The sequence below is a fragment of the Prionailurus bengalensis genome, chromosome D2 (genome assembly GCF_016509475.1).
Source record: "Prionailurus bengalensis isolate Pbe53 chromosome D2, Fcat_Pben_1.1_paternal_pri, whole genome shotgun sequence".
Lineage (NCBI taxonomy): Eukaryota > Metazoa > Chordata > Mammalia > Carnivora > Felidae > Prionailurus > Prionailurus bengalensis.
The window spans coordinates 33,405,056-33,431,555 of record NC_057351.1 but is presented as its reverse complement, the minus strand read 5'-3'; the positions used below and the strand labels follow the sequence as shown (position 1 = coordinate 33,431,555).

Sequence of the window (26,500 nt, the reverse complement as noted above, 5' to 3'; positions counted from 1 at the left end):
TCATTACCCCAAAAACAAATCCTGCCTCCATTAGCAATCACTCCCCATTTCTCTCTCCACCCAGTCCATGGCCACAACTAACCTACTTTCTCTGTCTCTGGATTTGATCTTCTGGACCTTTCATATAAGTGGAATCATATAATATGTAGCCTTTTGTGTCTGGCTTCTTTCACTGAGCCTGTTTTTAAGGTTCATCCACAGTGTAGCATGTATTAGTACTTCTTTCCTTTCTATGGCTGGATAAAATTCTATTATGGAAATATACCACATTTATAATTGATTTTTATAAACTGACCTCATATACTGTGACCTTTCTGAACTTATTTCTTTGTTCTAACAGACTTGGGAGGGGGGCAGAAGGAGTGTGAACTCCAGGATTTTCTACATGTCATCTGCGAATGGAGATCGTTTTATTTAGTCCTTTCCGATATGGATGCCTTTCATTTCTTTATATTGTCTCACTGCACTGATAAACCTCCAGACAATGGTGAATAAAAGTGGCAAGTGGAACTGAGTATTACCCAAAGAATATGAAAACACTAATTCAAAAAGACAATATGCACCCTTATGTTTACTGCAGCATTAATTACAATAGCCAAGACATCAAAGCAATCCGTGTGGCCACTGATAGATGAATGGATAAAGATGTTTGTGTGTGTACATATACATATACATATACATGTACATATGTATATATATATATACATATATATATATACACACACACACACACACATATATATCCAACACATACACAATGAAATATTACTCAGCCATAAAAGAGAATGAAATCTTGCCATTTTCAAGAATATGGATGGATCTAGAGAGTATAATGCTAAGTGAAATAAGTCAGAAAAAGACAAATACCATGATTTCACTCATATGTGGAATTTAAACAAATGAACAAGGAAAAAAAGAGACAAACCAAGAAACAGACTCTTAAACAAACTGATGGTTTCCAGAGGGAAGGTAGGTAGGAAGGTAGATGGCAGGAAGGAAGATAGATGAAATAGGTGAAGGAGATTAAGAGTACACTTATGTTGCGGCACCTGGGTGGCTCAGTTGGTTGAGTGTCCGACTTCAGCTCCGGTCATGATCTCGCGGTCTGTGAGTTCAAGCCCCACGCTGGGCTCTGTGCTGACATCTCCGAGCCTGAAATCTGCTTCAGATTCTGTGTCTCCCTCTCTCTCTGCCCTTCCCCCACTTGCACTCACACACTCTCTCTCTCTCAAAAATAAACAAACATCAAAAATAAATAAATAAAAAGAGTGCACTTATGATGAGCACTGAATAATGTACAGAATTGTTGAATCACTATATTTACACCTGAAACTAATATAACACTGCATGTTAACTATACTGAAATTAAAATAAAAATTAAGTTAAAAAGTGGTGTATGAATGTCCTTACCTTGTTCCTAATCTTAAGAGGAAAATATTCAGTCTTTCCCCAAAACATACAGTCAGCTGTTAAGTTTTTTTTAGATGCCCTTTGTCAGGTTGACGAAGTTCCTTTTCATTTCTAGTTTGTTGGGAGTTTTTATCATGAATGGATGTTGGATTTTGTCAAATGCTATTTCTGTGCCTACTGAGATAATGTCATTTCTGTCCTTTATTCCATTACTATGATGTATTAATTTTCTAATGTTTAACAAGCTGTGCATTCCTGGAATAAATTAACTTAGGGCAAATAATCCCTTTATGGTGCTAGAGTTGGTTTGCTAATAATTTAAAGTTCTTGTGTCTAATTTTAAGAAGGATATTAATTTGTAGTTTTCTCTTCTTGTGATGTCTTTGTCTGATTTTAGTATCAGGGTAATAATGGCCTCATAGAATGAATTAGGAACTGTTCTCTCTTTTCTGAAAGATTGGTATTATTTCTTCTTTAAATATTTAAGTGTATATAGAAATACAACTGATTTTTTATATTGATCTTATATCTTGTGGCCTTGTTAAACTCTATTAGTTCTTTTTTTTGTTGTTTATTTTAGAGAAACAGAGAGAGGGCACAGCAGGGGAGAGGGGCAAAGAGACAGACGGGGGGGGGGGGAGAGAGAGAGAGAGAGAGAGAGAGAGAGAGAGAGAATCTTAAGCAGGCTCCATGCTCAATGTGGAGCCTAATGTGGGGCTCGATCCCATGGCCCTAGGATCATGACCTGAGCCAAAATCAAGAGTCAGATGCTCAACTGATTAACCCACCCAGGTGCCCCAAACTCTATTAGTTCTAATAGGGTTTTTGTTTGTTTGTTTTGCAGATTCTATAGAATTTTTTGCATACAAAATTCTTTTATGATAACTTTGGCTTTGGTAGCAAGGTAATAATGACTTCATGGGATGAGTTAGGAAGTGTTCCTCTGTTTTCTAAAGAGTTTATGATAGTTATTTATTCTTCTAAATATTTGGTAGAATTTGCCAATGAAGCCATTTTTGCCTGTTTTTTTTTCTTTGTAGGAAGATATTTTACTAATTTCTTTAATTATTATAGATCTATGTGGATTTTTTAAAAATCCATTTGGCAATTGTGTCTTTTTAGAAATTTGTCAATTATATCTAAATTATCTAACTTCTTGGAATGAAGTTGCTTATTACATTCCCTTAACCTTTTAGTTTCTGAAGGATCAATAATTATGACCCCCTCATTCATTTCTAATCTTGTTAATTGTGTCTTTTTTCTTGGGAAGACTAAAGACTTGTCAATTTTGTTGAATTTTTTTAAAGAACCAACCTTTGACTTTATTTATTTGTCTCTATTGTTTTTGTTTTCTATTTCATTAATTTCTACTCTCATCTGTATTATTTCTTTCCTTCTGCTTGCTTTTGATTTAATTTACTCTTTTTTAGTTTCTAAAGGTAGAAGCTTATGTTATAGATTTGAGACCCTCTTTTTTTTCTGTAGACTTTTTCTATTTTTAAAATTATATTATGCATTATATTAATTTCAGGTGTAATGATTCAATATTTATATTGTGAAATGATATATTGTGAAATGATTGCAGTAAGTCTAGTTAATATATGTCACCATACATAGTTACAGAATTTTTTTTCTTGAACTTTTAAGATCTCCTCTCTTAGCAACTTTCAAATATGCAACACAGTATTATTAACTATAGTCACCATGCTGTACATTACATGTACATAACTGGAAGTTTTAAATTTTTGACTCCCTTTGCCCACTTTACCTACCCCCCAACTCCCACCTCTGGCAACCACCAATCTGTTCTCTGTGTCTGAGTTTGATTTTTTCCCCTACAGTATTTAACGCTATTAATTTTCCTCTAAACACTACTTGAGCTATGTTCTACAAATTTTGATATTTTGCTTTTCCCTTTTCATTCAATTCAAAATATTTCCTAATTTCCCTTGTAGATTTCTTCTTCGACCCATCAGTTAATTAAAAGAAAACTGTTTAATTTCCAAATCTTTGGGGATATCCCAAATTTCTACTTAATTCCAGCGTGGTTGGAGAACAAACCTTGTATAGTTTCAGTCCTTGTATTAGTCCTTGTTTTAGATACAAAAGAATATATATTCTGCTGGCTTTGTGTGGAATGTTAGGTCAAGTTGGTTAATAGTGTTATTCAACTCTTCAATATGTTTGCTGATTTCCTGTCTACTTGTTCTCTTTTAATTTTTTTTCATGTTTATTTTTGAGAGAGAGAGACAGAGCATGAGTGGGGGAGGGGCAGAGAGCGAGGGACACACAGAATCCAGAGCAGGCTCCATGCTCTGAGCTGTCAGCACAGAGCCCAATGTGGGGCTTGAACTTACGAACCATGAGATCATGACCTGAGCCAAAGTTGGACGCTTAACCGACTGAGCCACTCAGGCACCCCTTTGTCTAGTTGTTCTATCAAGTATTGGGAGTGGGGTATTGAAGTCTCTGGGTATAATTATTGTGTTGTCTGTTTCTCCTTCACTTCTGTCAAATTTTACTTCATGTACTTTAAGGTGCTTTAAGGCTTGTACTTAGATGTGTATATATTTGTACAAGCCTTTTTTTTTTAATGTTTGTTTTTATTTTTGAGAGAGACAGAGCATGAGTGGGGAGGGGTAGAGATAGAGGGGTACACAGAATCCGAAATAGGCTCCAGGCTCTGAGCTGTTAGCACAGAGCCCAATGCGGAGCTCGAACTCACAAACAGTGAGATCATGACCTGAGCCGAAGTCAGACACTCAACTAACTGAGCCACCCAGGCGCCCCTGGCTTTTTTTTTTTTTTTTTAATGTTTGAGACAGAGTGAGTATAAGCAGGGGAAGAGCAGGGGGGAGGGCAGATCTCATGAACCATGAGATCATGACCTGAGCTGAAATCAAGAGTCAGATGCTTAACTGACTGAGCCAGGTGCCTGGAATTGGTCTTTTATCATTATGAAATGTCTCTTTTTTTTTTTTTTTTAATTTTTTTTTTCAACGTTTTTTATTTATTTTTGGGGCAGAGAGAGACAGAGCATGAATGGGGGAGGGACAGAGAGAGAGGGAGACACAGAATCGGAAACAGTCTCCAGGCTCCGAGCCATCAGCCCAGAGCCTGACGCGGGGCTCGAACTCACGGACCGCGAGATCGTGACCTGGCTGAAGTCGGACGCTTAACCGACTGCGCCACCCAGGCGCCCCATGAAATGTCTCTTTTTGTTTTTAGTAGTATTGTCTTTATTTTGTCTGCCTTTTTTTTTTTTAGTTTTTTTTTAACATTTATTTATTTTTGAGACAGAGAGAGACAGAGCATGAATGGGGGAAGGGCAGAGAGAGAGGGAGACACAGAATCGGAAGCAGGCTCCAGGCTCTGAGCCATCAGCCCAGAGCCTGACGGGGGCTCAAACTCACAGACCGTGAGATCGTGACCTGAGCTGAAGTCGGACGCTTAACCGACTGAGCCACCCAGGCGGCCCCGTCTGCCTTGACTTTTAATTTCTGTGCCCTTTCATTATTTCCTCTGCATTTGCATGCTGCATGGATATGTGGAGAGTTTATCAGTGCCTATGAGTATCTTATTTCCCAGGTTTCCTTGATAAATTTCTGGGTAGTCATACTTTTTTGCCCTAACCAGTACTAAATCCACAGACTATCTGAGCCACTATTTGCCTTGTTTGTATGCCACTGAGTTTGCTACTGTTACTGATGATGCCTTTGGGGTATCAGTTTGTGTCCAGGTTCCACTCCAAACTACTGACCCCTCTGGTGGTGAAGCTGCTAGTTGTCACAGCTTGCCTCTTTGTAGTAGAACACATTCTCACTGTTCTTAACTCATGGTTCTAATGATTTTCATGAATAACTGCTTCTCTGTTAAGTTCAATTAACAGAGAATTTGGTCAATTTCAGGACTCTGAAATGGTCACTTGTGACTTTTTATTGTTGCTTTTGGGGAAAAAGACTTGTCAAGGTATTCACTCTGCCATACTAGAAGTCCCAACTCATAATTTTCTTTTATGATATGTTTTTCTCAGGTTTGGGCATCAATGTATTATGATGGCTTCATAAAGTGCATTAAAAATGCTCCTGTTTTTTGGAAAAAGCTTATGTGACTTTTATTTCTTCCACAAAAAAATGTATGATAGATTCAGTAGTGAAACTATGTAGGCGTAAAGCTTTCTCTAAGAGAGTTGTTTGATTCAGTTTCTTTAAGAATTTTACAAGTATTCAGTTTTGAGGAATTTGTCCATTTTATATAAGTTGCAGAATTTATTGGCATAAAACTGTTCCTATTCTTTTAACGTCTGTAGGGTTTGAGGTGATGTTTACTCTTTCATTCATGATATTTGTAATCTGTGTTTCCTTGCTTTTTCTTGACTAGTATCACCAGAGGGCTTATTATTAATCTTTTCAAAGGATCAACTCTTGGACTTGTTCATTTTCTCTTTTATTGATCTGTTTTCCTTTTCACTGATTTTTGCTCTTCATTATTTCTTTCATTCTTCTTTCCTACCATTTTAAGCTAGAAACTTCAGTTATTCATTTCAAAGCTGTATTCTTTTCTAAAATAGGTATTTTAAAATTTTTGTTAAATTTTTTAATGTCTTTTATTATTTTATCTTAGAGAGAGCATGAGTGAAGGAAGGGCAGAGAGAGGGAGACACAGAATCTGAAGCAGGCTCCAGGCTCTGAGACCGACACGGGGCTTGAAGTCATCAGCAGTGAGATCATGACTTCAGCCAAAGTTGGATGCTCAACTGACTGAGCCACTCAGGCCCCCCCTAAAAAATATTTTTAATGTTTGTTTTTGAGAGAGAGAGACAGAGTGTGAGCAGGGAAGGGGCAGAGAGAGACAGGGAGACACAAAATCTGAAGCAGGGTCCAGGCTCTGAGCTGTCAGCACAGAGCCCAATTCGGGGCTCGAACTCATGAACTGTAAGATCATGACCTGAGCCAAAGTCAGATGCTCAACTGACTGAGCCACCCAGGTGCCCCAGGACTGATGTTCTTGTAAGAAGACATGCCAGAGGTCTCTCCATCTGTGAGCATGCCCAGAAGAAAGGCCATATGAGGACACAGTATGCTAGAAAGAGAAGCTTCGCCAGAAACCAACTCAAGACGGCACCTTGCTTTTAGACTTCCAGCCTCCAGAACTGTGAGAAAATAAATATCTGTTGCGTAAGCCACATAGTCTGTGGTGTCTTGCTATGGCAGCCTGGGCTAAGACAAACTGCCTCTTTTATTGCTAGGGAATAGTCCTCTTTCATAGGGCAAACTCAGTGTTTTCAAGTTCAGTTTGTCTCATATTATAACCATGTCAGCCTACTGTGTTCATGGTATATCCTTCTCTGTCCTTTAAATTTCAACCTAATGTGCCTTTATATTTACAGTGCATTTCTTCCATATAGTATACAGTTGAGTTTTGCTTTTTATCCATTCTGACAATCTCTGCATTTTAATTGGAGTGTTTAATCCATTTACATTTGTTTTAATTGTTGACAAAACTGGGTTAAATGTACCATCTTGCTACTTCTTTTCCATTTGTCCCTTCTGTTTTTTGGTCCTCTCTTGTTCCTTTCTTTTTTTTTTTTTTTTTCCCCTGACTTATTTGATCAACAAATCAAGTATTTCTTAGTTTTCCATTTTATTTCCCCAATTGGCATAACTTATTCTTATAATTTTTTAATGCCTGCTCTAGAGCTAATAATATGCATTCATAACATATTGAAGTCTAGTTACAGTCAGTATTTTACCACTTCATACCTTCTTCTTCACACTTCCCATTTCTCTCTTGATACCTGACACTTCACAAATATAACAGCCTTATAACAGAATAATTCCATTTACAACCACCCACCCTTTGAACTGTATTTGTCTCATCTTTCACTTCTATAGGTATAAACTCTATCTTGCATAAAGAAGAAATCACCAAAAAATATAGACTTTTGTATTTACACACTTATTTATAATTTCTGGTGCTCTTTATCTCCCCCTGACCTGCATATTCCAGCTACTTCATCTTCCATGAACTCTGATCTCTGTTCCTCAGCACAATAGGCCCACCATGCCTTGTTTGGACTCTGGCTCACAAATCCACAGTCAGAAAGTTATCCCCAGTCAGGAACCAGGGTAAACAGGGGCTCACCTTATGAGTTTCCTTTCTCAGGGACTGTAAATATATACTGCCTGTTATTCAGTGCCTTAGAGACACCCAGCATGGAGTTTCAAAGTCAGAACAGAATAAGGAAAGCATCAACCTGGGAGAGCAGCCTGGTATATGAAATTGGAACCCACGCAGAGTAATGAGGGTGTCTGTGTAGGAAGATGGTCTGTTGTATGGAAGGAGACCAAGAGGGGTGAAGAGAACATCTAAGCAATTTTCCTGACCCTGGGCAGTGCAATAGGGTTTTCTAGTTATTTTGGCAGTATAACAAGTACTCCCAAACTTACTGAGTTAAAACAGCAACAATCATGTATTATCTCTCCAGGTTTATATAGGTCAGGAATTTTTAATCACAGCAGGAATAGCTTATCTCTTCTCCACAACATCTGAAATAAAGCTCTTAAAAACATCTTGAAAAACATGAAGGCTTGGACCTGAATTCATTTGAATGGTCATTCACTCAAATCTCTGACAGTTGATGCTGGCTTTCAGCTGGGGGTTTCAGTTCATTTCCACATGGGTTTTTCCATGTGGTCTGAACTTCATCACAACACGGTGGCTGCAATCCAAGGTCAAGTATCCAGAGAGAGAGAAAAAGAGGCAGGCAGAAGCTGTGTTACTTTCTAACCTAGAAAATCATGCAGCATCACATTCACTGCATGCTAATGACTGAGGCAAATGATCCATTCAGATTCAAGAGGAAAGAACATATACCCTATCTCTCAATGGAGGAGTATCAGTATCTTGTAAGAAGAGCATCATGTGAGATGGGATATATACTGGCATTTCTTTTGAAAATACAGTGCCACAGTGGGTGTTTTCAGGTGGGGGAGCAGGTTGTTTCTGGGTGTTGGAGCACAAGTAAGATGAAGAGGATGTCCATGTGGGGAGTAGCCAGCTTGTAATGTTGGAACCAGAATGGAGAAGAAAGCTACTATGTTGGGAGCAGGCAGCCTCACACAGGGTGACAGTCCAAGCAGGATGAAGAAGGTGTCTGTATAGAAGTCAGGACTACACTGGGTGTCTGACTCTGAGCAGGGTGAAAAGAGCACCAAATGGGTAAAAGGATGCAGGGGATAGTGACCCAGTATAGGTTGTTGAAACATCTGTGAAGTAAGAAGGGTATTTGCAGAGGTTAGGAGGCAGTAGAATTAATAGGAAACTGGTTACATTCAGGGGGATTTATCAAGTAAATTACCTACTCTGACATACATGTGATACCTGCAATGAAATGTTTGTGTAATATAAGGAAAATATCAACATTATTTATATCCTAACTAGAAACCTTGAAAAAGCATGATCATAACAATAAATGTCAATGATAAATGTATTCTTCAAAAAATTAAAATGGTTTTAATTCAACTCCTAGGTATATACCTAAGAATATTCAAAAACATATGTCTACAGAAAAACGTTCACACAAATATTCATAGTAGCATTATTCAAAATAGCCAAAAAACCAAAATAACCTAAATGTCCATCAACTGATGAACAGATGAACAGAATTTTGGAATTTTTTGGAATTATATTCATCAACAAAAAAGAAGTACTGACACATGCTAAAACATGGATAAATCTTGAAAATATATGAAGTGAAATAAGCCAGACACAAAAGGTCACATATCGTATGATTCATTTATATGCAATGTCAGAATAGGCAAATCCATACAGACAGAAAGCAGATTGGTGGTCCACAGCGGGTTGGGGGACTGGAGGCTTGGAAAGGGACAGCTAATGCATATGGGACTTCTTTTGGGGGTGATAAAAATGTCCCGAAATTAGACATAGTGATGGTTGCACAACTTTGTGAATATACTAAAACCACTTAACTGTTCACTTTAAAAAAGTGAATTCTGGGGCGCCTGGGTAGCTCAGTTGGTTGAGCGTCTGACTTCGGCTCAGGTCATGATCTCACAGTTTGTGAGTTCGAGCCCCATGTCGGGCTCTGTGCTCACAGCTCAGAGCCTGGAGCCTGCTTCCAATTCTGTGTCTCCCTCTCTCTCTCTGCACCATCCCCACTCATGCTGTCTCTCTCTGCCTTAAAAATAAATAAAATATTAAAAAAAAAAAAGTGAATTCTATGTTATGTGAATATCACAGTTAAAAATAATAATAATAAATCCAGTGAAAGTTTAACCTAGTATTAAATAAATGAGAAATCTATTAAAACATATAATAACATGTTAGAAGTTTTAAAAACATGACAAAGAATATAAATTTTTGCCAGAAGCCAACATTATCCTACAACTCAGTTCCCTTAAAAAACAGGGACTGTACCTTTACACACCAGCAATAAATAGATTAAAAATGTAATTTTTAGGGGCGCCTGGGTGGCTCAGTCGTTTAAGCATCCAACTTTGGGTGAAGTCATGATCTCCCAGTTTGTGGGTTCGAGCCCCGCATCAGGCCCTGTGCTGACAGCTCAGAGCCTGGAGCCTGCTTCAGATTCTCCCTCTCTCTTCTCCCCTGCTTGTGCTTGTGCTTGTGCTTGTGTCTCCCTCTCTCTTCTCTCCCCTGCTTGTGCTGTCTCTAAGATAAATAAATGTTAAAAAAATTTTTTTAATGTAATTTTTATATTATACCATACAAGGCACCTAGAAATAAGTATTCAACAAGTGGAACTTTATGGATACAATTATAATAATTTATTAAAATATATTTTAAAAATTAATACTAAATGAAAAGATTTATGGGGTGCCTGGCTGGCTCAGTCGTTAGAGTATAAGACTCTTGATTTGGGGGTTGTGAGTTCAAGCCCTGTGTTGGGTGTAGAGATTACTTAAATAAATAAGCTTAAAAAAATGCAAAGATTTATATATCAAACTCATGAATAGAAGAACTCAATATCATTAAGATAGCAATCCTCCCCAAGTTGACCCATGCAATTTAACAAACAGATTCTAACATATATGTAAAGGATTGGCCAAGAGAATTATGAACAATGCCGTAAGAATTCCCTACCAGATATTATGGATTAGAAATAAATAAGTCAATCTCATCTCAACACCCATTAAATAATGACTGAATAACATTTTGGGTAGATATCTTTAGTCCTTTTTTTCTAATATATGTATAAACAAAAACATATGTAAACTCAAATTAGAACCACACTATACATACTATTTTTAATCTGCTTTTTTCATTTAACAATATATCATAATCATCTTCCCAGTCTATAATAGCTTAATAATCAACTTCTAAGAACAATTTAAACAACAAGGTAACATTAGTGGTGGAGAGACACATTAGTGTACTGCACACAGCAAAAGGAGTAGATCCAGGGTCCAGATCCATATTAATATGCAACTGTTTAAGTCAAACACTAAGTACCTAAAAGGATTAACTACTATATCCATAAAAGCAAAGCAAATACTGAAAGAGGGTAAAAACTGATGAGAAATATTAAAATGTAAAGAAACCATGAAGGAGAGTAAAGGAATGAAATATACTGACAAAACTGATAAATCCTAACTCCCAGAATAGTCTGCCAAGAACTCTATCAGACCAATAATCAACAACTCACACCATATCCCCAGGAGAAGTCCGAGCTGCCTTCAGTGGAGATCCCTGTGCCTGTATAACTTGGAAAAGCAGATCTTGAATTCCCAGTGTCAGCTGATGTAAAAGGTGATTCTTGTGTGATGTCAGACTCACTAAATGCCCAATTTGGAAGGAAGAGAGAAAAAAGAGAAATTCTTATATTTCCTCAAGTTTCTGTAGCATTAACTATTCAGCAATTTACTAGATGACAAGCATATACACAAATATATCTATCCACAGGAGAAAAATAAATGAAGAACTTATCAATTAAGCATCATGGAAAAATCCTACCTAATTCCTGCAGAATTGATGACAGTTATTCTAAATAATTCTATTCGTAGTTTACAATAAATATTTTTTAATATAATTTATTGTCAAATTGGCTTATATACAACACCCAGTGCTCGTCCCAACAGGTGCCCTCCTCTTTCCCCTCTTTCCCCACTCTCCCCCACCCCCATCAACCCTCAGTTTATTCTCTATATTTAAGAGTCTCATATAGTTTGCCTCCCTCCCTCTCTGTTCGTAACTATTTTTTTCCCCTTCCCTTCCCCCATGGTCTTCTGTTAAGTTTCTCAAGATCAACATATGAGTGAAAACATGATATCTGTCTTTCTCTCACAGACTTATTTCACTCAGCATAACACCCTCCAGTTCCATCCACGTTGCTGCAAATGGCATGATTTTATTCTTTCTCATTGCCAAGTAGTATTCTATTGCATATATAAACCACATATTCCGTTTTTTATTAAAAGATTTTTTTTAATGTTTTATTTATTTTTGACAGAGAGACAGAGCATGAGTGGGGGAGGGGAAGAAAGAGAGGGAGACACAGAATCCGAAGCAGGCTCCAGGCTCTGAGCTGTCAGCACAGAGCCTGACGGGGGGCTCGAACTCACAGACCGCGATATCATGACCTGAGCCAAAGTCGGACGCTCAACCGACTGAGCCACCCAGGCACCCCAAACCACATATTCTTTATACATTCATCAATTGATGGACATTTAGGCTCTTTCCATAATTTGGCTATTGTTGAAAGCACTGCTATAAACATAGGGGACATGTGCCCCTATGCATCAGCACTCCTGTATCCCTTGAGTAAATTCCTAGCAGTGCTATTGCTGGGTCGTAGGGTAGTTCTATTTTTAATTTTTTGAGGAACCTCCACACTGTTTTCCAGAGTGGCTGCACCAGTTTGCATTCCCACCAACAGTGCAAGAGGGTTCCCATTTCTCCACATCCTTGCCCGCATCTGTAGTTTCCTGATTTGTTCATTTTAGCTACTCTGACCAGCGTGAGGTGGTATCTCAGTGTGGCTTTGATTACAACAAATACTTTAACATTCTACTTATAACATCTACCCTTGAAAACTAAAAACATTTCAGAAATATGAAAGTAATATCTGGACTTGTGTGGCACTTTTACAGTTTACCAAGCACTTTTATAGATATAATCCCATTTATTCCTCCCAACAACTTGGTGATGTAGAAGTCAACCCCATTTTAAAGACAATCTATTGAGTTCTAGGTTTTGAAATTAGTTTTTATGATTATAATTTTTCTATGATACCACATTGCTTCTCAGAACCCTCTTTGAAGTTACAGAATGATAACTGCAGCTAATACTCACCGTATGCCAATTATTGTGCCAAGTTTTACATACTTTATCTCATTTATATTTACAACACGCTTTAAGAGATACTATTATCTGGTAAGTAACTTGCCTAGTGTTACTCAGCTAATAAGTGGCAGAACCAGGATTAAAAATCAGATCTGTTAGACTCCTCCTGAGTCTTGTCTTTTAACTACGTAATAATACTACTTTAAGGGTTATAAGTATGATGTTTTCATTAGCTGTTCCAGAATAAAAGTTGAATGGTACTGAAAATGCGATAAAAGTCCTTGTTTTGTTTCATTAGTTCAAGATTAGATATCAAGCCCAAGCCAAAACACACACACACACACACACACACACACACACACACACACACAAAACACTTTTGCCATTATCCAGTGTAATAAGCAAACAAGTACAATTTGTGTTGTTACCTTTGGGAACTCGTATCTTTTTCATGGCTGTCATTGGTAGAAGAAATTTCATCCAGCTGCTCTGGAAGGGGATGATGATTAATAGCATGTTTTGTTATTCCTTTCCTGTGAAAGATTTTTTAAAAAGTTATATTTCCTGTAAAGAAAAAAACATACTTTCAGCAGCTTAACCTACAAGTTAATCACCTACTTCCTGCTGCTCTGGGACTCCACTGTCCAATACAGAAGCCACTAGCAATTAGCAGCTAAAGTGTGGTTAATTGGTGTGATGAGCATCATTGGATGTTGTATGGAGGTACCGAGTCACTATACTGGACACCTGAAAGTAGTATCAGACTGTACGTTAACTGGAATTCAAACAAAAACTTTAAAATTTGGTTAGTCAAAAATGGGATGTCCTTTAAGTTTATAACACACAGGATTTTGAAGGCTTAGTATGACAAGAACGTGTAATGGATCATTGATAGTTTTATCTTGATTACATATTAAAATGATAATATTTTGGATATACTAGATTAAAAAATATATTCTTAAAATTAATTTCACTTCAAATTTAAAATATAATAAGTTATAATCACATACCTATTAGAATAGCTAAAACAAAATATGGTAATAACACCAAATGCAGGCGAGGATGTGAAACCAGATATCTCATGCTCTCCTGGTGGAAATATAAATTGGTACAGCCACTCTGGAATAGTCTCACAGCTTCTAATAAAACTAAACACATGCATTTACCATAAGACCTAGCCATTCACTCTTGAGAACTGATCTCAGAGAAATGAAAGCTTACATTCACACAAAAATCTGTACACAAATGTTTGCAGCAGTTTTATTTATAATTGAAAAAAAAATGGAAACTGAAATGTCCTTTAATGGGTGAACGGTTAAACTCTGATATATCCACATGATGAATAAGATTGAGCAATAAAAAGGAGTGAACTATTGATACATGGAACAACTTGGATGGATTTTAAGGGCATCATGCCTGGTGAAAAAAGCAATCTCAAAAGGTTACATACTATATGATTCCATTAATATAATGTTTACAAATGACAAAACTATAGAGGTAGAGAAAAGATTAGTGGTTACCAGAGGATGGAGAAGGGAGTGGAAGTGACTATAAAGGGGTACACAAGGACATTCCTTGGTGGTGATAAAAAAGCCATCTTGATTGTACTGGTGGTTACACAGTTCTATAAATGAGACCAAACTGCACAGAAGTCTATATACACATACACAAAACAGTGGATATAAAGACTGATATAAAAACTGATTTAACAGTATTGTACCAATATCAGTTTCTTGGCTTTGACACTATACTAGCTACATAAGTTGTCATCTTTGGGGGAAACTGGGTGAAGGGTTCATGGGATTCTATGTACTATTTTTGTAACTAACAGTGAGTCTATAATTAGTTCAAAATAAAAAGGCAAAAAATTAATTTTATCACTTTCTATTCTTTTAATGTGACTATCTGAAAATTAAAAATTATATATGTGGCTTATATTATATTTCTATTGGACAGTGCTGCTCTAGGGAATTCAACATGTACATTAGAATAAACTAAGGGGTTAATTATTTTATGTTCAAGTCTTAATCATCCATAGTAGACTTTCCTCCCCCACAAAATTCTGTAATAAATTAAGTTTAGGAAACATGATAGTCTAAACAAAGTACACAGGCTTCTTTATAAAAGGTCTTCTCAGGGTCTTTAATATGCCAATGTATATTATAAATCTCTAATATTCTTATTTCACAGAAAGGAAAGTGAAGCACAGAGAGACTAAGTAACCTGCTTAAGGTCATATGTCTAGGAAGTGATGGAGCCAGGATTCAAATCCAAGTACTCTGGCTCTGAGGCTTCTCAGAGCAAATGAATAATTTGAGAGTTTAGTGAATTAGACCATTTTCATATATAAAGATAAAGCTAAGGGCCCCAGCAGCAGAGCTTGTACTTTAAATTATTGCTCAAATGGTAGGGATGGACAGATGATTAAGAGACAGATGAAAAGATGCTCAACATCACTCATCATCAGAGAAATACAAATCAAAACCACAATGAGATACCACCTCACACCTGTCAGAATGGCTAAAATTAAGAACTTAGGCAACAACAGATGTCGGCAAGGATGAGGAGATAGGGGAACAATTTTGCACTGTTGGTTGGAATGCAAACTGGTGCAGCCACTCTGGAAAACAGTATGGAGGTTCCTCAAAAAATTAAAAATAGAGCTACCCTACAACCCCGCAATTGCACTACTAAGTATTTATCCAAAAGATACAAAAATGCAATGTTTATAGCAGCACTATCAACAACAGCCAAATTATGGAATGAGCTTAAATGTTCATCATCTGTTGAATGGATAAAGAAAATGTGATATATATACACAATGGAATACTACTCAGCGATCAAAAAAGAATGAAATCACCATTTGCAACAACGTGGATGGAACTAGAGTGTATTACGCTAAGTGAAATAAGTCAGAGAAAGACAAATACCATATGATTTCACTCGTGGAATTTAAGAAACAAAACAGATGAACATAGAAGGGAAGGAAAAATAAGATAAAAAGAGAGAGGAAAGCAAACCGTAAGACTCATATACAGAGAACAAACTGAGGGTTGCTGGAGGGGTGTTGGGTGGGGAGATGGACTAAATGGGTGATGGGCATTAAGGAGGGCATTTGTTGGGATGAGAGCTGGGTATTACATGTAAGTGATGAATCACTGGGTTCTCCTCCTGAAACCAATACTACACGGTATGTTAACTAACTTGAATTTAAATAAATTTACTTTAAAAAAAGGTAGGGATGGATTTGTGGAGAGCTATTTTTTACTCCTCTTATTCAACAATCCTACAACCAAAAGTTGTCTTTGAGATAGCGGCAGTAAACAGAAATGTGGATTCCAGCTACAAGACAGAAATTTAAGACATTTTTTAGTCTGTCAAAGAAATCTCTATAAAATGACTGTTAGGGGCGCCTGGTGGCTCAGTCGGTTAAGCATCCAACTTCGGCTCAGGTCATGATCTCGAGGTTTGTGAGTTCGAGCCCCGCGTCGGCTTCTGTGCTGACAAATCAGAGCCTGGAGCCTGCTTCAGATTCTGTGTCTCCCTCTCTCTCTGCCCCTCCCCCACTCATGTTCTGTCTCTCTGTCTCTCTCCCTGTCAAAAATAAACAAGCATTAAAAATTTTTTTAAATAACAGATAATACCAAAGAAATATTAAATGTAATAGCATTGTTTTTACATAAGAAAATGCATTTTTAGAGATGCATACTGCAGTATTCAGGGGTGAAATAATAGTGTCTGGGGTTTTGCTTCCTTATTTACAGATGATGGACAGAGAGGCTGAAAAAAGATAAAGAATATAGATGAAGCAAATATATCAATTTTTGATCGTTATTGAATTTGGGGGATAGGTGGTTCAATATATTATTCACTATACATTTATATTTGAAACATCACTTTTTTTAATTTTATTTTTATTTTTTAAAATTTACATACAAATTAGTTAGCATAAAGTGAAACAATGATTTTAGGAGTAGATTCCTTAATGCCCCTGACCCATTTAGCCCATCCCCCCCTCCCATAACCCCTCCAGCAACCCTCAGTTTGTTCTCCATATTTGAGTCTCTTCTGTTTTGTCCCCCTCCCTGTTTTTATATTATTTTTGTTTCCCTTCCCTTATTTTCATCTGTTTTGTTTCTTAAAGTCCTCATATGAGTGAAACTTATCACTTTTTAAGTATTAAAGCTGTATGTTGAAAACTTTTTTTTTCAAGCTCTTTTCAATATCTATAATTTGGAACTATTAGGGAGAAAAGGAAAGTTACTTCTTCAAAGCAAATTATCATAATGCCAAAAGTAAAAATTGCTTTTATTTTACTATCATTTAGATACATATAATCTTCATTATCTTCATTATTCACATCATATTCTCCTAGAGAATCACCTTTGGAGAGAGTGGTCTTTAAGGAGTATCAAGTCAACAATAGAGAACAAGTAACAGAACTATACTGGATCAGTAATTCTGGCCCACTAAGTGCCTACCAGCAACTTTTTTCACAAAAGATTTTTTTTTTTGCTACTTTCAGAATGGTCAGAACTAATTATAAAAGCAGACTTTTAGCTAAGACCTGTTCCCTTTGTTTGGAAAATGACTTTCTTCTTCCTACTTCCTAAAAAGCTTATTATCTGAATTGCTACTGTGTAGATATCTTATTACTTAGTAGATAATAAGCTTCTGTAAGGCAAGAAGAGATCACAGATTTTCTTTGTATGGCTATTGTAGCAAGTAAAGATGGGAAGGGGCAAGAAAATTGCCAATTACTAAGGATCTACCCTGTGCCATTATTTTATTTCATCTATTTTATTTTATTTTAATTTAATTTAATTTTATTTTATTATTTCTTAATGCTTTTATTTTTGAGAGGGAGAAAGAGATAGAGCTCCAGCAGGGGTGGGGCAAAAAGAGAGAGGGAGACACAGAATCCGAAGCTGGCTCCAGGCTCTGAGCTGTCAGCAACCCATGAACCGTGAGATCATGACCTGAGACGAAGTCAGATGCTTAACTGACTGAGCCACCTCGGTGCCCTTGTGCCATCATTTTAGATATGCTTTTAGATAAGGTGTTAGTCCTATATTACAGAAATGAATGCTCAAATATTTAGTAATTTGCTTAAAAGACACATGGCTAGAGAAGAGCTTAGCCAGAAACCCAGAGTGACTGAAAATTCCATGCTTGTTATTCTCATGTATACTTAACATATTTTTTTAATTTTTTAATGTTTATTTTTGAGAAACACACACACACACACACACACACAGAGTGTGAGTGGGGGAGGGGCACAGGGAGGGGGAGACAGAGTCTGAAGCAGGCAGGCTCTGAGCCCTCAGCACAGAGCCTGATGCGACCCTCGAACTTAAAAAGCACAATACTATGACCAGAGCTGAAGTCAGATACCTAACCAACTGAGCCACCCAGGCGCCCCTATACTTAATATTTAATTAATAAATGTATAATTGCTAAAATTACATAGCTCAATGGAGAAAAAATGTTGGGATTTGAGGATTAAAAGGCCAAGCTCAAAACCTATTGGTTTTATAATCTTAGGATGTGTAACCTTTCTGATGTTTCAGCTTCTGAAAAACTGAAAGCTAATCATACCCATCTTACAGAATTGTTGCAAGGGATCAAAATGTCAAAGTCTTTTTGAAAGTGTAAAGCATTAATAAATGCAGGACATTATCATTACTTGCTAAATTACAACACCTCACCAAGGGTGGGAGGGGTGTATTTCAGCTGCAATATATACTCTCTAAAGCAAAACTTATCCTTAAGGATTCTGATGTTTAATTACAAAAATGGGGAAACAGAATGTATAATGATTATGACCAAGGCTTCAGGATCAGATTGACACCAGGTCTGTGTGCTCCACCACTTCCTGGCTGTGTAATCTTTGGCTTGCTACAATCTTTAAAAATCTGGGATCGTTATCTGTAGAATGTGCAAAATAATATTCTCTATTCTGGTATCCTTCCTAATAGGATTAAGTGAGCTAATGCATGTAAGCAGCTTTGCACGGTGCCTGGCACTAGATGTATTCAACTTTTTTGTAGCACTCAGCTATTAGTAACTTCTCGATTCGTCAATGGCCATTGACAGTGAGGCATGAAACACTGAGTAAGCTGCAAATGCCAAAGACCCAGTCCCTGAGTTCAGGAAGTGCAGCCCAAGAGGGCCAAGCCCTAGGACAGCACAGGAGACATGCCCTTAGCTGGAGATGGAGGTGGAAGGGGGGCGTCCAACAAGGCTGGGAGGAAACAGTTCCTTCCCCTACCCTGAGAAAGGAAAGGTGGGAAGCGCTGCTTAGAAGGGGTCCCCAGAGCGCCCGCTGCCCGCCTCAGCCTCCCACGGCCCCGGTTAGGATGGCTGAGCAGTCCACTTACAACTCCAAGCTCTGTGGCACCGCCTTCCGGGTGTATCTGGAGATCATCCTCCTCTTCCTCCTCTGCCGCGGAGGGGGCGGGCACGCCAGGGTCGGGGCCTCGGGACCTGGCCCTCCCGCCGGCTCCGGCCCGGCCCCCTCCCGCCACCTTCCGGCCCCGTCACGCCCCGTCGCCTAGACTCCGGACCGCCACCTCTCCAGGGTCCCCACCCCTCTAGCCCTCCGCCCTGCCTGCTTCCCCGCGGGGCGGAAGTGACGAACGCACCTGAGCACCCACCTAATGTTCCCGCGGACGCGCAGCAGTGACGTTGCTGGGAGTTCCGGGGCGACCGGGTGTTTCAGGGGTGCCGGCTAACCTCAGGCGCCAGAGAAGCGTCTGGCCTGACCTTGGGCCGGACTTGGACTGCTACTGACGCGGTAGGAGGGGCGGTCGAGGAAAGGTGCCGCAGCCGAGACGCGTGGGGCAGGCCCGAGGATCGTAAGCGGAATTGGCTTCAGTTTGTCGGATGGAGGGAGGAAGCGTAGTCTGAGTCAAGAGCGCTAGACTCCAGCTCAGCCCTCTGCAGCTTGGTCTCTTCTCTTTCTGTGCTCTGGTTTTCTCACCTGTACAGCAAGGAATTAGGCTGAGTGGTCTCGAAGCTCCTTCCAGTTCTGACACTAAATTCTTCATAAAAATGTGTGCTTGGCATTATGGGGCGGGTCGACAGAATTATCTGTTGCTCTGGGTTGAGAAGCCAAATGATTTGGACAGGCTGCGGTGACTGGATGCAGGTTCCTCTCGACTTCGTTTTATTAGTCCTTTAGAAAACCGAGTAAGGATAAAAATCGAATTGTGCCTTACAGTGGACCATCCAGTACAGTGCCTGCCTTTACCAAGCCTCGTCTGGCAGCAATAGTGAGCTAGCACTTTTGTTTTAAGGAAAACCCTTAGAAAATAGATATCTATCTAGGGGCGCCTGGGTGGCTCAGTCGGTTAGCGTCCGACTTCGGCTCAGGTCGTGATCTCGCAGTCCGTGAGTTCGAGCCCCGCGTCAGGCTCTGTGCTGACAGCTCAGAGCCTGGAGCCTGTTTCAGATTCTGTGTCTCCCTCTCTCTGAGCCTCCCCCATTCATGCTCTGTCTTTCTCTGTCTCAAAAATAAATAAAGGTTAAAAAAAATTAAAAAAAAATAGATATCTATCTGCTCTTAATATACTGGAGCTGTACCCCCTGAGACCTGAAAAGGGAGCAGTTTTAGGACAGCTGTAGGATCAAGAACCGTGGGCAAATTATTTTGAGGTGAGATGATAGGACATGAATGTTTTGTATTCCCCTGTGCCATACAATATTCATAAAAAGAGGTTGAAATTTTGCAGCTTAAGGGAGATTGCTCTTAAGAGCTTTCAAATAATAACAGTTTAAACTGGGGGAGGATTTTAGAAATGAAAGAGTAACATTCTCATTCTACAGTTAAGGAAAAGGCCCCAGAAAGAGAAAGTGAAGTGCCGAAAGTGACAACTAATTAGTGGCGGAACTGGGACTTTTGATAGTATTGAAACATAAAATGTTATTGTAGTGTTTCTCAAAGTGTGCTACACACACTACTGCTAGTACAAGGGCAAACATTTTTTTAAAATTCTTACACGCCTATTAATTTGGCAATGTGACACTGGATTTCCATTTACTGTATTATATCAAAAGTTCTTTTAATATAATTTCAAGTGTGAAGAACATAATTTTCAGCATAAAAACCTCATTAAAAGAATATTAAATAGGTGTTACTATTAATGCTTGATAAAGTCAAAAAATTACAATGATAGTATGTGGGTAACTGAATTTTGGAAAACAATAGAATCATCTAGAATCGTTTGAGAATTTGGATATTCTGCATTATTCTATGTGGTTTGTGTTATTGAAACTTTAAATGTAGTTTTCAAAGAATGGAAGAAAATATGAAGCTTGCTACAGTGGAAGACACTGTGGAGTATCACCTATTCCTGATACCAGATGAACCAAGAGACCCAGAAAAACACAAAGAGATTCTTCAAAAGTATATCGAGAGGATAATGACCCACTTTGCACCTATGCTGGTCCCCTATATCTGGCAGAATCAGCCTTTCAATCTCAAATACAAACCTGGAAAAGGTATGGCTCTTTTACTTATTTTGATTTGATACATGTGAATTTTAATTCTGACAGCAGTGATGTGTAATATGTAATAGTCCATAGTTCATTCAGTGTTGTCAGGAGATTTATAACCTGAACTTTTTAGATTAGTGATGCTTGCTTATATTTGGTTAAGCCCTTAAACTAACCAAAAAAAAAATTTTTTTAATTCATTTGATAAAAGCTTTCTAATAGTAATTACCTTAGGAACCTAATACATACTCAAAATGATTGAACCGTAGCTATTCTTTGGAACTTTACTTTTCTATGCTAGAATGTATCTGGGTACCTGTACTAAACAGGTTCAGGCATCTGCTTCCTTAACCATAGCCTCCTTTAGTGGTTACTCTGTATTCCTTGCTCTTGATCATGGGTTTCGTAGGCTGCCTTTTTTCACACAGTTGGCTCTACTTGACTTATAAAGAGCAATCATTGGGCTTAATGACCATTATTTGCCTCTCAGAAGTATTTTGAGGTTCTTTCATGCTTCCTTGTGTTGTTGGTGCTTAAGATCTGACCTCTGGCCAAGTATGGCATTTTTTGTTATCATTTCATATAGCTTTAGTAAAATGACTCCTGAATAGGTGACCAAGGCTCTGCTCCAGGGTCTTATTTCAGGAGTCTAGCATCTTTTGATACTGTCAGTCTAGGTCTTGATTTCGTGTTTATCTGTTATCTTTTGGTTAGCAGTTGCCACATGTCTTCCTTTGTGTTCATTTTATTGAACCCCTGTTCACTGAAACACATGTAATATTTATTGGCAAGAACACTCTCACAGTGGCACAGCACATCCAAGACCAACTCCTTATCTGTTTCCTAGAAAATCATTTTTACCCAATGTTTTCTTGTTTTCCTTAATGGCTTTGCTATCCACCTAGTTATTCAAGCTTGTTAGTAATTCAGAATTGTATTCACCTCTTCACTTCACCATAGTCAGTCAGGCACTAAATCCTACTGTGGTTACTCCTAAAATATGACCCTTTCTCTACATTTGCTTGGCTACAATCTAGACCCTCTTAATCTCTTCATCTGGAAGATTACAGTAACCACCTAAGTAACCTCTCTGGTTCCAGTATCTCCAGTCCTTCACATTGTTGCCAGTTACCCTTATGAAACACAAATTTGATCATGTTACTCTTCTGCCTAACATCCTTCACCAGTTCCCCATTGCTTCTGGATAAAGTTAAAATTGAAGTTTAATATATAAGGTAGATAAAAATAGACACTTTAATTGGAGCTTCTCTAGTTGAAGAAATTTGAGAGACCTGGGGTGAGGTGAAGAGTTAGTTGGGATGTTCTTCCCACCTGTTTGGTTTTTTTTTTTGTTTTTTGTTTTTTTTTTTTTGGCCATGGCAGCTCTAAAAACACTCTATAATGTGCTTGTTTGACCCTTAGTCTGTTAATGTGGTAGATTACATTTCTTGATTTTCATACACATTCCATTCCATTCCAGGAATATATTCTACTTGGTCATGGTGTACAATCCTTTTCATGTGTTGAATTTAGTTTGCTAGTATTTTCTTCAGGATTTCTGCATTAGTGTTCCACGGAAATTGGTCATGGTTTTCCTATATTGTCTTTGTTTGGCTTTATTATGAGGGTAATGCTGGCCTCATAAAATGAGTTTGGCAGTGTTCCCTCCTCTTCAGTTGTTTGTAAGAGTTTGAGGAGGATTGATGTTAATTCTTCTTTAAATGTTGGTAAAGTTCTGGGGTGCTTGGGTGGCTGTCAGTTAAGCATCCGACTTCAGCTCGGGTCATGATCTTACAGTCCCTGGGTTCGAGCTCCGTGTCGGCCTCTGTGCTGACAGCTCAGAGCCTGGAGCCTTCTTCAGATTCTGTGTCTCACACTCTCTCTGCCCCTCCCTTGCTCATACTCTGTCTCTCTCTCAAAAATAAATAAACATTAAAAAAAAAAAAGTTTAAAAAAATGTTGCTAAAATTCTCCAGTGAGCTTTTCTATGTTGGGAAGTTTTTTGATTACTGATTCAGTCTCTTTCTAGTAACCAGAAGTAATTCAGTCTCCTTCTGGTGATCCAGTCTTGATATGTTGTGTGTTTCTAAGAATGAACTTATTTCTTCTAGGTTATCCAATTGGTTGGTGTACAATTGTTCATATCATATGTTTCCTTATAGTCCTTTTTATTTCTGTAGTATAGGTTGTTATATTGCCTGTTTCATTTCTGATTTTAGTTACTTGTGTCTCCTTTTTTTTCTTACTAATTTAAGATTTTGTAAATTTTGTGATCTTTCAACAAACCAGCTCACCTTAGTTCATTTTTTTCTGTTGCTTTTCTGTTCTCTATTTCTTTTATCTCTGTTCTAATCTTCATTATGTTCTTCTTTCTGCTAGCTTTAGGTTAGCTTTTTCTTTTTCTAATTCCTTCAGGTGTAAAGTTAGGTTGTTGATCTGAGATCTTTTGTAACTATAAACTTCCTCTTAGCACTGCTTTACATCTTTGTTTTCATTTGTCTCCTTGTATTTTCTAACTTCCTTTGTGATTTCTTCTTTAACCTATTGGCTTGTTTAAAAGTGTATTAAGTTCTACATATTTTTGAATAATGCACTTGTTTAAAAAATTCCTGCTCCATCTAAATCTAGCTTCCTGATATTCCTAGAACACTTTATTGTCTGTCATGCTTATGTGCCTTTGCATATGCTATTCTCTTTTTCTGGAAAGCCTACTTCTGGTCATTCTTCCACATGAACATAGCTCAGATATTCTTTATGGTCACAGAGCCCTCAGTGTATATGTCCATTCATTATCTTGTTGTTGTTGTTGTTTCATTATCTTGTTTTGAGATGGTGTGGTTGTCTTGTCTCCGGTTGTCTATGGGTCCTCAAGGGTGGGCTTTTTATATCCTGCTCAGGGTTGCAACCCCAGCTCCCAGGTGTGGTACCTACAGTATAGTCAGTTCATGAATGTTCGTTTAACTGAATGATTACTTGTATGTTTATGTGCACAGACAAGTTTATTTGGTTATATGATTGCTTTTCTCTTGTTTTTAGGAGATGTTCCTGCTCATATGTTTGGCATGACAAAGTTTGGGGATAACATTGAGGATGAATGGTTTATTGTTTATGTAGTAAAGCAAATTACAAAGGAATTTCCAGAGTTAGTAGCAAGGTATTAGTTATTTTAATAATCTAAAGGAATTCTCTTGTTGAGACTGACCACATTTTTATCCATTTAGTAAAAATTTTTTGGTAGTCTGGTAGAGATTGAACAAATTTGAGACATAGATTTTGAAAGTGACTTGTGTGTTTTCTTCCTTTTTTCTTGTGACTTCCTTTTCTTGAGGAAAAATTAAAGTACATTGGAGAATTTAACTTCTAAATTTTTAAACGAAATCTGCCTATTTTAGCTTTTTAAAAATTATTCTCATTGTGAAAGACCAAATACAGATGGTAAACAAAGTTCAAACAATACCAAAGGGTGTACTGCTCTTTAAAAACAAAATCATAGGGGTGCCTGGGTGGCTCAGTCGGTTAAGCATCCGACTTCAGCTCAGGTCATGATCTCGCAGTTCATGAGTTCAAGCCCTGCGTCAGGCTGGGTGCTGACAGCTCAGAGCCTGGAGCCTGTTTTGGATTCTGTGTCTCCCTCTCTCTCTCTGACCCTCCCCCGTTCATGCTCTGTCTCTCTCTGTCTCAAAAATAAATAAACGTTAAAAAAAATTTTAAAAAAATTAAAAAAAATAAAAACAAAATCATAGAAAAAATTCCATTCATATATACATATACATTACAGATTTCTTTACTATGTCTTCCTTTATTTTACCATACCGCATACCCTCTCTCTCTCTTTCTCTCTCTCTGCATATATGTTGAGAAATCACATACAGAAAATTTTAAAGAAAAATTAGTGAACAGTATTGAAAGCAAAGTAGGTAACACTTTAAAATGGAAACTGATAGTTCTCTGTAATTACCAAGTTGTGTCAGCAGAGGGCGTGTCACCCATTTGCCGCACGTTATTCTAATTTTCCTGTTAGCCCCCAAATTCTAATCCATTCCCCCAACCTCTTCCCCAGCTGAACAAAAAGAAAAACCACTCTGAAAATGTATTATTATATCAAAATTTCAAACATGAAAGTAGAGAGAATGAGCCCACGTGTACTCCTCACTCAGCTCCAATAATTACCAATTCATTGTCTTTCTTTACCCATAGCTTTCCCCTCCTCCTTTCCCCTACTCCTTTTACATAACAAGATTATTTTAAAGCAATCTCCAATACTCTGCCATTTTATCTTTAAATACTTTTAAGATGTAAATAGAATAGATAAGAACTCTCATTTTAGACACTACTGTTATCATACCTAAAAATAATTGTCAGTAATTTCTTCATAAATGATAGAATTTTATATGAACAAACTCCAAGATAGTTGTTTCTATCTTTACAATGGTAATAGGGGAGGGCAATGCCTTTTGTGTATGAATTCTGATCTTTATATAATGATGGTGCATACCTACACACCAGGCCTATAAAGCTCTTTGACTAATAGGCATCTACTGTCTTGTTGGGGATTTGGTTTTTAAATTTTTTTTTTAAGTTTGTTTATTTTTGAGGTAGAGAAAGAGAGCGTGAGCAGGGGAGTCACAGAGAGAGGGGGACACAGAATCTGAAGCAGGCTCCAGGCTCTGAGCTGTCAGCACAGAGCCCGACACAGGGCTCAAACTCACCAACTGTGAGATCATGACCTGAGCTGAAGTCGGACACGCAACCAACTGAACCACTCAGGTGCCCCTTGTTTTTAATTAGAAAAAGAAAGAACTTCCTCTATGTCTCTGCCAGATTAATCTTCCTAAGGTAGAGCTCTAACCATTTTCCTACACTGCTTTAAAACCGTTCATTCCTTTAAAAAAAAAAAAAAAGAATAGAATAGAATAAAACCAAGCTCATTCTCATTGACTCTGCCGACATTTAAAGCTCTTCCCAAAATGATATAACTGTGCTTTTCTAGTCTTGTTCTTTACTAGTGCCATTCTCCAAATATCTACCTTAAATAGACACCTCCATGATTTTGTCATTGCTAATCCCTCTCCCAAGAACATCTCAACTTTTCTCCGTATATCTCCACCCATAAAAAGTGAAAAAATCTAGAACAGTATATAAAATACGCTACCTTTTGTGTGACAAGAGGAGAAAATAAGAGTTTATATTCCTATTAACTAGATTATGCTTAAGTGAACCTAGAAGGATAAACAAAAAATAACAATGGTTGGAGGATAGGAATGGGGCATAT

At 37.8% G+C, this 26,500-nt stretch overlaps 2 protein-coding genes across 13 annotated transcripts in view; one reads left to right on the top strand and one right to left on the bottom strand.

Annotated features, from left to right (window-relative positions):
* The window catches only part of FAM149B1 (family with sequence similarity 149 member B1), an 87,907-nt gene extending 68,685 nt beyond the window's left edge, over window positions 1-19,222 (bottom strand). For 5 of the 6 annotated variants that reach the window (XM_043596620.1, XM_043596622.1, XM_043596618.1 and 2 more), the window contains exons 1-3: window positions 19,113-19,215; window positions 13,161-13,265; window positions 11,096-11,225 (exon numbers count right to left, since the gene is read on the bottom strand). In XM_043596620.1, the coding sequence (XP_043452555.1) occupies window positions 11,096-11,225; window positions 13,161-13,265; window positions 19,113-19,159 (282 nt within the window). In that variant the 5' untranslated portion in view covers window positions 19,160-19,215. Of the gene's footprint in view, window positions 1-11,095; window positions 11,226-13,160; window positions 13,297-19,112 lie in introns of all 6 variants that reach the window. The other variant, XM_043596621.1, reaches the window with a different exon arrangement.
* Window positions 19,223-19,288: 66 nt separating this feature from the next.
* Window positions 19,289-26,500, top strand: part of ECD (ecdysoneless cell cycle regulator) — a 45,528-nt gene continuing 38,316 nt past the window's right edge. For 2 of the 7 annotated variants that reach the window (XM_043596611.1, XM_043596614.1), the window contains exons 1-3: window positions 19,289-19,589; window positions 21,020-21,234; window positions 24,265-24,382. In XM_043596611.1, the coding sequence (XP_043452546.1) occupies window positions 21,030-21,234; window positions 24,265-24,382 (323 nt within the window). In that variant the 5' untranslated portion in view covers window positions 19,289-19,589; window positions 21,020-21,029. Of the gene's footprint in view, window positions 20,007-21,019; window positions 21,235-24,264; window positions 24,383-26,500 lie in introns of all 7 variants that reach the window. The other 5 variants (XM_043596617.1, XM_043596615.1, XM_043596616.1 and 2 more) reach the window with 5 other exon arrangements.